Source organism: Myotis brandtii, unplaced genomic scaffold, assembly GCF_000412655.1.
Source record: "Myotis brandtii unplaced genomic scaffold, ASM41265v1 scaffold389, whole genome shotgun sequence".
Lineage (NCBI taxonomy): Eukaryota > Metazoa > Chordata > Mammalia > Chiroptera > Vespertilionidae > Myotis > Myotis brandtii.
Genome location: NW_005364914.1, coordinates 2,845,728 through 2,858,854, shown reverse-complemented (window position 1 = coordinate 2,858,854; position 13,127 = coordinate 2,845,728). Strand labels below are relative to the sequence as shown.

The 13,127-nt window shown below is 35.8% G+C and overlaps 1 protein-coding gene across 1 annotated transcript in view; it reads left to right on the top strand.

The window, feature by feature from the left end:
• The window catches only part of LEMD3 (LEM domain containing 3), an 87,115-nt gene that overhangs the window by 33,662 nt on the left and 40,326 nt on the right, over window positions 1–13,127 (top strand). Inside the window, exons 4-5 of the mRNA XM_005872694.2 lie at window positions 4,267–4,333; window positions 6,536–6,603. Coding sequence (XP_005872756.1) covers window positions 4,267–4,333; window positions 6,536–6,603 — 135 coding nt within the window. The remainder of the gene's footprint in view (window positions 1–4,266; window positions 4,334–6,535; window positions 6,604–13,127) is intronic.

Genomic DNA, 13,127 nt, shown 5'->3' with positions numbered 1-13,127 from the left:
TTTAGGCTGAAGCAATAAATTTTCTCTTTTTAGTATTCCTTAACTGTAGTGTAACTAAATCTGACACAGATTTTCTCTAAGAGCTGAACTGTTTATCACTTTAAGGTAAAAACCAGCTGTCCAGTAAAATGGCAGTGGTGTGTTGTCTACCTGGCCTTATCCTTAAAAGTATGCATGTTTTCATAAGTTGTTGGATATCCTAGCCTAGTAGTTTTTGTTCTCTTTGACCTCATCCTGTCTCTCTCTGGACTTTTTGCTCATTGGCATGCCTGTTCCACCATCAGGAAGGCAAAGGATTTAGAGATAAACACCCCTTAGGCTGGCTATTTATGGTTTCTTTTTTAAAGGATCTATAATGTTAATTTTAACCAATTTTACTCACATGAAAATATTTTTTGCTTACCATCATATAGACACTTCAAAAATTGATATTTGAGTTACAATACAAAATTCTTAATTTTTTTAATTGTAGGACTTGACAGTAATATAGAACTGTGTAGAATACATTATTTGTTGTGATGAGGGATGTGTAATAGTGTATAATTAGTTCCACAGAATATTACTCTAGATTGTTAGGGTGAGACTTTGTAATGATTATTTTTTGTAATATTCTGTTGAGATAATTTGTTTTAAAAGAGTTGACAGTTACACTTTTAAGTACAGCACTGCTACTGGTACCATAATTTAAATTTGTACAATGTACTCAATGAACATGGGAAATACAAGACTTCATTTTCTTCTGTATAATTTTTCCCATGAGGGAAACTGAAGTTCAGAACCTCTAAATCAGGGGTGGGGAAGCTTTTTCTGCCAATGGCCATTTGGATATTTATAACATCATTTGCAGGCCATACAGAATTATTAACTTAAAAATTAGCCTGCTATATTTGGTCAAACTTTTAATTAATTCACGCTAATGCCTTAAGGCCAGACCAAATGCTTTTGAGGGCCTTATACATGGGTTGGATGTTCCCCACCCCGGCTCTAAATAATAATAGTAATAATAAAGATGATGGCAGCCACTTATTCTGTGCCAGGCACCATGCTAAGTGTTTAAAATTCATTATCATTTAATCAGATACATAATACAAATAATTGAAAATATTTTTGAGGAGAAAATTGGCTGAGGATAGAAGAGTGAAATATTTAAAGGGGACAATATATGAGAAAATTTGGTAGAGTTTCTCTACAGTTTGATTTTTTTCTCCCAAGAATAAGAACTTTGCTTTAGAGTATATGTATTACTATAAGAAAATCTGGACCTTACCAAATAGACAGTTAGAAGGTAGCTATCTCAAATTATAAAACTATCTTTGTTTAATGAAAGATTACTTGAAAGCTTACTTTAAATATGGACTTATTGGTAGATCATTAACTTGTTTTTGGGGTGATTAGGGAAGCCACTAGTTAGACACCTTCAAGCTGAATATTGGAAGTGTCAATCTAAAAAGCAGTCTGAAATGAAGAAGAATGTAATGCAACTATAAGCCAATATAAGTTTCTATAAAGAAAGTAACTTTAATATTTGATTTACATACTTTTTAGATTTACTTCTAGTTTAGCATATTGGTGCTAAAGATAATTGAACCAAACAAAGCCTTTCTCTTTCTCAAAATTGATTTGTTCACATTAATAACATAGTCCATTTGGATGGCACTTGAGAATCTTGTTATATATAGATGTTCTTTTTGAATAAGTCATCACTAGAAAAATAATTCATGAAAAAATAGTGGAGCTTTTTGAGTGCTTAAATTCTTTGTATGAGACTGTAATAGTATGTATGTTATCCAGTATGAGATTCATTTACATTTGATTTTGCTATTTCTTCTACTTATCTAGTCCAGTGTTAATATCTGTGAATCAAAAGATGAAGTATATTCCTAGGCCTCTGGTGTTCATTAAAGATGTAATCACAGACAGCAAGTGTCAAATTTTTGAATTTAGTTTTATTTTCAGTAGGAAAGTGGGGATGGGTTTGATGAGGATCTACTCATCATAAACATAAAGCAAAAAGGAAATCAGTCACTTCCAAATAACGGAGGAGACAAACGATAAAACTCTCAGCTACTTTATTTATTTGTTTATTTTTTTACTCTCAGCTACTTTAATCTCAGAGCCTAATCAGATTTACCTTGATTTTATGTGTCAAGTCCACAGTCTACATTATCATTGAATTCCTTTTCATTCTATTATAATGAATATATTTATTTTTTTAAAATATATTTTTATTGATTTCAGAGAGGACGGGAGAGGGAGAGAGAGATAGAAACATCAATGAGAGAGAATCACCGATTGGTTGCCTCCTGCACGCCCTCCACTGAGGATCGAGCCCGCAACCCAGGCATGTGCCCTTGGCTGGAATCGAACCTGAGACTCTTCAGTCCGCAGGCTGACGCTCTATCCACTGAGCCAAGCCAGCTAGGGCCCCTGCAGTTATTTTTGATGTCTGACTTTTGCAATTTGGATTTTTAAGCTTATGCAAAGATAAGGACTGTCTTGATTCAGAATCTGGTTGAGATAGAGTTGAGGGGGAAGAAAATCAAAAGGATTGGAAGGCAAGTAGTCAGCTGAAGGAATATCACTTGTCTCTTACCAACAATCTCACATAAAACCAGGGACTCTGGTGGTAGGATTTGGAGCCTTTGGTAAGTTTTCTTTTTTCTTTAGTGTCACTGCATTGACAAAAGCATGCCACTTATAGTGTCCAAACTTTTCTCCTGTCTCTGAATATATAGCATGAAAATAAATGGATGAAGTCGCATGTTATTGGACATATAATTTTCCAGATTTTTGTATCTTGTCTGAATTTGCTCTTGGTTGTATTCATACAGTAATCCTGTTTTGTTAGACACTTTAGGGGGAAAAAGGGAATAATAATACAGCCCTCCTCGTGAATCATGAATTTATTTCAAATAGTGTAATAAGCTATTATTACCCGCTCTCCTAACCTATTATTCTCCATTGCTTATATTGGTCTCTCTTAATTGTGATTGCTCTTAAATTGGGGGTCTCATTGCTTTAGACTAATTGGTAGGGTGCATAGACATTACAATAGTCTCCTCTAATTGCCTTTCATGTGGTCAGAGTAAAGGTCCTGATGCACGTGTCTGTTTTACTTTCCTCCCCCTAAGCTTTCAAAATGAAGTCAAACTCTTTGTCTTGGTATTTAGGGTTCTCTAGCAGTTTATTTCAAACTACTTTTCTAGTAGGTTGCTGAGTCAAAGTAGGCTACTGGTTATGTAAGAAATATAACAATGCCTTTATGCCTTTATGCCTTTGCTCATGGATGTTCTTCTGCTTGGAATGCTGGTAAATTCTATTCTTGTGAAACTCAACTCAAATATTCTCTCTTCCATAAATAGATCTTCCCTCTCTCTTTTCTATGTTTACATTATATTTTGTTTGCAACTGTGATATGTTTTTTACCCTTGGGAACAAGAATCATCTTGTTCACTGGATCTCTTGCTTTGTGGAGAACAATCTTTTTTTTTTTTAATATATTTTTTATTGATTTTTTTATAGAGAGGAAGGGAGAGGGATAGAGAGTTAGAAACATCAATGAGAGAGAAACATCGATCAGCTGCCTCCTGCACACCCCCTACTGGGTATATGCCCGAAACCAAGGTACATGCCCTTGACCGGAATCGAACCTGGGACCTTGAGTCCGCAGGCCGACGCTCTATCTGCTGAGCCAAACCGGTTAGGGCACAGAGAACAATCTTAACTCATAGTAAATACTTGTTAAATGTTTTTTTTTACTTTAATGGTTCATAAGCTTATTCAGGGCCACTTTGGGAGCTTAGGAGATGTTGAGGTTCAATCAAGGTGTCAGTACTCATTCCCTTATTATGTGGTTGAATCAGATTAAACAAAACATGAAGGGCAGCCTAGAAGAAAATAGTGTCATAAGGACAGTATACATAAACATGCTATTGTATGGGGGTCCGGGGGAGGGTATTGAGGAGCATTGTTTTGGTGGTTGGCGAAGTTTGTTGTGTATGAGACCATTTTTAGCACTAACCTTAGTGCCAATTTCCCGATCATCCTCAAGAAAGTAAAATATATAAAGTGATTATTTAGATTTTAGGCTTAAGTTTCTTTAAAATATGGTAGCCATTGTTTAAATATGAATTTGTCCTTTAGATTATATAGTATCTATGATTTTAAATTTTCTTATGCTTTTCTTTTTGGGTAAGACTACTATTTGGTGTATGTGTTTTTCTTGGAGTTACATAGATATTTTAAAATAATTTCTTTTAATTTTAGGAAAATGAAAAAAATCTTATGATGAACACTTTATACAAGCTTCATGATCGATTGGCACAGCTTGCAGGTAATTATTTTTAACAATTGCAGTCTCTAAAAATGTTTTGAAAATTAATTTGCATATGTAGCATGCTGTAGCAATAGAAATAGTTTTTCTCAAGTCTAGTGTTATATTTGTGAAATATTTTCTCTTTTGAAGTTATTATTACCTATATGGAGTGGGTTTTTATTTTTGTAGATAATATTTAATCAAGGTGTTTTTTTCTGCCTGCCACATGTATTAGTGAAAAATGTATGTATATTTTTCTGCATTAATATTAACAAAATTCTGAAAGCTTAAAGTATAAATTAAATTGGAAAAGCAATGAATTAACTAAAATCCTAGATTAAATATAAAAATGCAGATTTTTCTTTAGTGGTTATATAGATGTCATAAAGTAAATATATTGTAGAATTTTTTTCTTCCTGATTCATTGCATTTTCTTTATATTCTGCTCTTAGTCTTTGAAAGCTTTCAGGTATTAACATATTTGCATATAGGTTATTAATAACAATAATATAGGTGAATTGGTATTAAGTTTAGTACCTATAAGCTGTGGTAGCAGCTTCAAAGTTTGTTACCTTTTAACTTTTATTATTATACATTTAAACCAAAAGAAGAGACTTTCTTCTTATAGAAGAGATTTTCTTTTTATAAACAGTTACAAGAAAAGAAAAATGCAATTGTTCATACTCTTGATGTAGCAGATCCTTTTTGTGGAAACCACATCATTGGTAGAAGCCTGGTAGGTATATGGGGAACTTTTCTTATTTCATGGAGGCATTTAGAATCCTGGCAGTTCCCCATCCTATTATCAATATTTTTTTAGTTTGGGTCCTTAATTCTGATCAGTTTTTTAGGCTCACAATTCTGTGTATATCACTAAAAGCCTTATTTGTGTTGACTTTTGAACTGTCATATTTATACACTGCAAGTTAATGACATTTATTCGGTATGTGTAGCAACTAGAAATAGTTTAAGTACATACTTTAGCCAGGAATTCCTGATGTTGCTACCGCAAGCGTCTACAGCTGTCTCTATAGCATTGTTTTATGAAGTGTGCTACGTCAGCATAATCTGAAGTGCTTTTAAAAATATAGATTCCTTCCTTTAGAGCAGGGATTGGAAAAGTTTTTTCTGTGAAAGGGCCAAATAGTGTAGAACATTTTTAGGCTTTGTGGGCTAGACTGTCTCTGTCGCAACTACTCAATTCTGCCATTATAGCATGAAAGCAGCAGCCATAGATAATACATAAATGAGTGTGGCTGTGTTCCAATGAAACTTCATTTATAGTAGTAAAATCCCGTGGTAGGCCAGATTTGGTCTATGGGCTGTAGTTTGCTGACCCCTGCTGTAGATCTAAGGCATCTGAATCTCCGAGGATACATTATAAAGTTTGAAACTTACTTGTTCATCTAATAGGTATTTCTTCCCTTTTTACAACTACAACCACTAACAACTGGCTACTCGAACAAAACTATGAATAGGAACATGGTTTCTTTTATGATAGGAAAATTTGCCAAGACTTTTATTTTACTTTAACTATTGAACTTTTAGGTTAAAGTTTTTTTAATTACTTGAAAGAAACAGGACAGGAAAAACTTAAATTTGAAGTTCATTATGAGGATAATTGATCTCTAATAACTACAGATAGCCTAACAGAAAAGGCTTTGGATTCTTTTATAGTGACAAGAAAAGGAAAATGTGCTTTTCTGTAGAAACCAGATTATAGCCAGAATCTTCTAATTTCCCTGTTGATGTGTTATAATAATTTTTAAGGCATGTGCACTACTTGCTAAAGATAGGCTTAGTTACATTCTGAAAATGTGTTTTAATTAAAACTTATTTGAACACTTGAACTATTAGTTTTAGTGATAGATGTGTATGTTAGAACAGTGAGTTTTCCCACTTGAAAAATAATGAATCTAAGGAGGGCCTTCTGTGTACCAAGATCTTTGGATAGGCATAGTGTGACATGTAGTTGTGAATATAAGAGGAAGATAAGTCCTTATCTAGACTGTAATGCATGTTAAAGGCTGTGGTTTATGTAAAGGTAATTGTTTATTTACATTACTTGGATTTTTCCTAGGAAATAAATATAAATAATGTTCATCTTTCTTTAGTGAATATAATAACTATAATTGCGATTTGTAAAATATTTTGATTAATATGTTTTCTTCCATTGAACATCGTACTGATCCAAAATTAATAATATGCTAATCTTTCCAGGAGATCATGAATGTGGCAGTTCTAGTCAGAGAACACTTTCTGTACAAGAGGCAGCTGCATATTTAAAAGTAAGCAGTGAAATTATAATTTTAATAACTATATTTTTAAAGTTTATATAAATAATGACAACTTATATCAAAAGCACCATTCATTTGCCCTGGCCAGGTGGCTCAGTTGGTTGGAGCATAGTCCCATACACCAAAAGGATGCAGGTTTGATTCCCTGTCAAGGCACACCTAGATTGTGGGTTTGATTCTCAGTCGGGGTGCATACGGGAGGCAATCAATCAATGTTTCTCTCTGTCCCTTCCCTTTTCTCTAAAAATAATAAAAAGCAAAACATCTTTTGGTGAGGACTAACAAATAAAAATTAAAAAGTACCATGCATTTTATTAATTGCACTGTTAAAAGCTTGGGCCTGCTGTTTGATATAATGGAGCAGATAGAAAAAGCAGAAATACTCAACATTTTTGTTTTAGTTTGCTTCTCTGAGACATTGCACATTAATTTGGAAAGGAAACAAACAACAGTTGTGAGAAAGAAATTGAGGTAGGTACATAGCATGTAAGAGAGCAAGTATGTATCTAACTGTTGTCATTTATTTTAAATCTGTCGCAGATTAATGTCATCTCAGAGTACTAAGAGAATTTGCAGATGAATTTTAGAAACCACTGTAAATAATATTTAGGAAATCCTATATTAAAGGAAAGGTTAAGATGGACAGGTGCCATTCTGATTTCCAAAGAGACAGTGGATTTTGAAAGCCATACTGGTGAGCTTCAGTTCTGTAAATAAAATTCCATAAAGATGTGAGTACTTACAAATGGAAATGCTGATCTCCAGAAGCTGGCATGGTTCATTACCAGCAAGTCATGTCATATACTAGTATACTTCATTTTTGCCTTTGCTTATTGTGGTAAAAAACACATGAGATCTAGCCTATTAACACATTTTTAAGTGTACAGTGCAGTATTGTTAACTACATGCACATCATTGTATTAGAACTTTTACATCGTTTCTGACTGAATCTCTATTCTCATTGTAGAGCAGTTACTCATTTCCCCTCTTCACAGTCCTGGGCCACCACTATTTCACTTTGTGCTTCTGTGAGTTTGACTAAAGCAGTGGTTCTCAACCTTCCTAATGCCACGACCCTATAATACAGTTCCTCATGTTGTGGTGACCCCCAACCATAAAATTATTTTCGTTGCTACTTCATAACTGTAATTTTGCTACAGTTATGAATCGTAATGTAAATATCTGATATGCAGGATGTATTTTCATTGTTACAAATTGAACATAATTAAAGCATAGTGATTAATCACAAAAACAATATGTAATTATATATGTGTTTTCCGATGGTCTTAGGCGACCCCTGTGAAAGGTTCATTTGACCCCCAAAGGGGTTGCGACCCACAGGTTGAGAACCGCTGGAGTATAGTAATACCTCATTTAAATGGGATTATGCAATATTTATCCTTTTGTGACTGGCTAACTTCACTTAGCATTAATGCCTTCACAGTTCATTATCCGTGTTGTAACATGACAAGACTTTTGTTTTTAAGGCTGAATACTATTGATTTGTACTGGATATTTAGGTTGCTTCTACTTCTTGGCTATTGTGAATAATACCAGAGTGAACATGGGGGTACCGATATCTCTTATATCCTCTTTTCAATTCTTTTGGATACATATTTAGGAGTGGGATTGCATGATAGTTTTATTTTTAATTTTTAATACATATGTATTTTTTTAATTGATTTCAGAGAGGAAGAGAGAGAGAGAGACACATCAATGATGAGAGAGAATCATCAATCGGCTGCCTCCACCACGCCCCTTATGGGGATTGAGCCCACAACCCAGGCATGTGCTCTGACGGAATTGAACCATGACCTCCTGATTCATAGGTCGACACTCAACCCCTAAGCTAAACTAGCTGGGCTATTTTTAATTTTTTAAGGAACCTCAATACTGATTTGCATAGCAGCTACACCATTTTACGTTCCCACTAATAGTTTACAGGTGTTCCCCTTTCTTCACATCCTTGAAAACACATGTTGTTGTTTTTTTAATAATGGTCATGCCAACATTGAACATTCTTATGTCTTTAGAGAAATGTTTATTCAAATCCATGCCCATTTTAAAATTAGGTTATTTGATTTTGTTGTTGTTGAGTTGTAGGAGTTCCTTATTTATTTTTGGATATTAACCCTTATCAGATGTATGGTTTGCACATATTTTCTCCCATTCTGTAGGTTGCCTTTTCACTCTGTTGAATGTTTCCTTTACTGTGCAGAAGCTCTTTAGTTCAATATAGTCCCACATGTATGTTTTTGCTTTTGTTGCCTGTGTTTTGGTGTCATGTCCAGAAAGGCATCGCCAAGACATGAAGCTTTACCCTGTATTTTCTTTTAGGAATTAAAAAAAAATATCCTCACCTGAAGATATTTTCTCATACAGAGTGGAAGGGAGGGAAAAGGGTGGTTGGGGGGAGGGGGAGTCAGAGAGAGAGAAACATCGACATAGGAGAGAGGCACATCCATTGGTTGCCTCCTGCACGTGCCCCAGGGTTTGAACCCACAACCAAGGTACAAGCCCTTAACCAGGAATCAAACCTGTCATCCTTAGATTTGAGGGCTAACACTCTAACCACTGAGCAAACTGGCCAGGGCTCTTTTAGGAGTTTTATAGTTTCATTAATGTCCTGGTGCACAGATTCATGCACATTGAAAGGAAATTAATTAGAAGAAATATTTTAATATCACTATTGGCATCTTGCTAATGAAAAGAAAATAAGATTCTACTATCTACCTACTCCAGGACCTCTGTGAGGATCAAATGAGATGAGGCACGGGAAAACGCTTCACAACATTTGGTTAAATTGTAAAATGCTTTTGCACCTGGCTATAAAGGAAGTCGGTTCCTGGGCTGAAGAAACTCCAAGGAGGCTAGTTGGCTAGGGAGAGGAAGCCAGGCATTGCTACGTGATGTCAGTACCTGGCGCCCACAGTGACAGTTTCCAGGCTGGGCTGTAGGCTGTGGGCTGCATTTTGCACCATGGGGTCTTGGCAGCGTTGGCTGCGATTTGGTGGGTTGTTGCTCCAGGGTGGTGGCGGGGCCTGTGTCCCACTTGGGGGAAGCTGAGTGTTGGTTTGTTGATGCCAGGTCTGTAGTGCAGTTTATTTTTAAATGGCCAGTGCGCCTCATGGCAGCACCTGCGTTGAGCGTCTGCCCCCTGGTGGTCAGTTCATGTCATAGCTACCAGTCGGGTGGGTGGACACTTAGCCTTTTATATATATAGATGTCTTGTGTTTGTCTTTAATTCATTTTGGGTTGATTTTTGTATTTAGTGTAATAAAAGAGTCCAATTTTATTCATTTACATGTGGAAATTGTTTTTTTCCCCCAACATTGTTGAAGAGACTATCTTTTTCCTATTGTGTGTTCTTAGCATCCTTGCAAAAAATCAATTTATCATGTGCATGAATTTCTCTATTTTCTTCCATTGGTTTATGCCTATCTTTATGCCAGTGCCATATTATTTTGATTACTGTAGCTTTGTGATATGTTTTGAAGTCAGGAAGTGTGAGGCCTCTAGTTTTTTTTCTTCTTGCTCAAAATTGTTGAATCATTCTTGCATTTTAGGAATAAATTCCACTTGCTCATGGTGTATCATTCTTTTACTGTGCTGTTGAATTTGGTTTGCTAGTATTTTGCTAAGAATTTTTTTGCATTTATATTTATTAGGAATATTGGTCTGTATTTCTTGTAGTTCTTTGTTTGGCTTTGGTATCAGAATAATGCTGGCCTCATAAAATAAGTGTGTAAGTGTTCCCTCTTAAATTTTTTGGAAGAATTTGAGAATGATTAGTGTTAATTCTTATTCTCTTGTGACATCAGTTGTAATATTATTTTTTATTTCTGATTTTATTTATTTGAATCTTCTCTCTTTTTCTTAGTTAAGGGTTTGCCAATTTCCTGGTCTTTCGAAAACAACAAAAAACTGTTTTACTGATTTACTCCCCCCCCCCCCCCCATTTTGTTTATTTCAGCTCTAACTTTATTATTTCCTTCTGCTAATATTAATTTATTCTTTTCTTAGTTTCTTGAGGTACAAAATTGAGTTGTTTATTTGAGCTCTTTCTATTTTAATGTAGACATTTACCACTCAACTTCTGTCTCAGTACTGCTTTTCTTGTATTTCATAAGAGGCTGTTGGGCTTCCTGAATCTGAATGTCCCTTTCTTTCCACAGATTTTCATCATTATTTCTTCAGATATGCCTTTTCCACCTTTCTCTGTCCTCCTTTTGGGCCTTCCATAGTGCATATATTAGTCTGATTGATGATAGCCCCTAAGTTATTTAAGCTTCCTTTACTTTTCTTTATTGTTTTTGTTTGTTTGTTTGTTTCTCTGACTGAATAATTTCAAATGACTTGTCTTTGAGTTCCTTGATTCTTTCTTCTGCTTGATTAAGTCTGCTGTGGAACCCATTTAGTGAAATATGCAATTCAGTTATTATATTTTCCAGCACCAAAATTTCCATTAAAAACATTATTTCTCACCTTAGCTGGTTTGGCTCAATAGATAGAGCTTGGGCCTGCGGACTGAAGGGTCCCGGGTTGGATTCCGGTCAAGGGCACGTGCCTGGGTTGTGTGCTTAGTCCCTAGTAGGGAGCGTGTAGGAGGCAGCCAATCGGTGATTCTCATCATGGATGTTTCTATCTTTCTCCATCTCCTTTCCTCTCTGAAATCAATAAAAATGTTAGAAAAAATGATTTATCTTTATTGATGTTCTCATTTTATTCATGCATTATTTTCCTGAGTTCATTGAGCATATTTATGACAGTGCTTTTGAATATTTTTGTCAGGTAATTTATATTCAGTTTCATTAAGGTCAGTTTCTGGAGATTTATTTTGTTCCTTTAGTCAGGCCATATTTCCTTGTTTCCTTTTTGTGCCTTGCTACTTTGGGTTGTGATGTATGCATTTGAGAACAGCCATATCTCCCAGAGTTTATTCAGGGGAAACCTTCAACAGTAAACTCAGAAATTCTGTCTTCTTAAATCTTTTCTCTGAATGCATCTTTTTGTGGGTATAAGTTTCTAAATAGAATTTTTTTGTTTTTTTAATATATTTTATTGATTTTTTACAGAGAGGAAGGGAGAGGGATAGAGAGTTAGAAACATCGATGGGAGAGAAACATCGATCAGCTGCCTCCTGCACACCGCCCACTGGGGATGTGCCCGCAACCAAGGTACATGCCCTTGACCGGAATCGAAACTGGGACCCTTCAGTCCGCAGGCCGGCGCTCTATCCACTGAGCCAAACCGGTCAGGGCTCTAAATAGAAGTTTTTGTAAGTTTCTTTTTTCAGGAGCTTGTAATTTCTTGCTCCCTCTGGTGTCTGTCTGTTGTATGGCAGGTCCTCTGGGGCAGTAGCAGTTTTTTTGTTCTCGGCAGCATCCACCCATCTACATAGACTGTCAGGTCTTGTCAGTGTTCTGAGACAGGTGCTACAGATACTAGTCCCTTGTGCAGCTCTCTAAGAAACTGGAACATTGGACACATGTTTCAACTCTTTTCCTCCTCAGGGAGAAGCCAGGAGTTTGGGGTTTTCTCCCACTCATTCTTTACTGAGCTGTGGGGCAGGGCAGTGACGAGTGCCTGTGTGCTAGTTTGAACGTTCGTTGCCTTTGTTCTTGGCAGTTCCCAACTTGGTGCCCTTACTTGTCAATGCCTAGTTTCAGGCAAGACTAAAACCAGTCCCTCTGGTAGCTCCCCAAAAAGTCTGAACTTTAGACATATGGTTCAATCTTCTCTTTCCATCCTCAAGGAGAATCCAGGGAATTTTGTCCTGACTGCACCATGCTGTGCCAGGAAAGGGGGCTCTGGTGAGTGAATGCTATTAAATTTTCCTACTAGCTTCTATGCAGCTAGTTTTTATTGGGTCTGTTTGGATGCAGGAGCCTCTTGACGGGTTTTTGGATCTGTTACAAAGGAAATTTGTCTGTATAGTGTTGAATTTCTGTCTCCTGGGAGAAGTAGGGTCTGGGACTTCCTATTCTGTCATCTTGCTGATATCATCCCTGCTTTTTAACAATTAAGAATGTAGTATAGTTCTAAGTCTTTTATCAAGGTTTTGTTGACAATGTCTTGATATACTTGCCAAAAAGAGAAGTCAGTCATTTAATTAATGACTTACATGTAGATAGCCAATAGATGTTAAGACTATATAATATATATAATATGATGGAGATTAGATGTCTCACATAGAAGCTGTTTGTCTTGGTAAAGTCCCTTCACTTTTCTGTACCTGTTTCTCAATGTGATACCTGTCAGAGTTACTGGAGACTTAAGTCAATATATTAAACTAGTGGCTCAGTGCATGAAATTCGTGCACATTGAGAGGGAATTAATTAGAGGGTGTGAGCGTGAGGCAGTCTGCGTTTCTGAAATCCAATGACATGAATTTTAGCTATTACTTTGCCAAATAAATGGAATTTACAGATATCATTTAAAAGAGCATTTAGCTTAATATTAAAAACTCTGGCTACCAAGTCAGGTCTGTTTTCAACTTTTTGCCAGCATTGTAA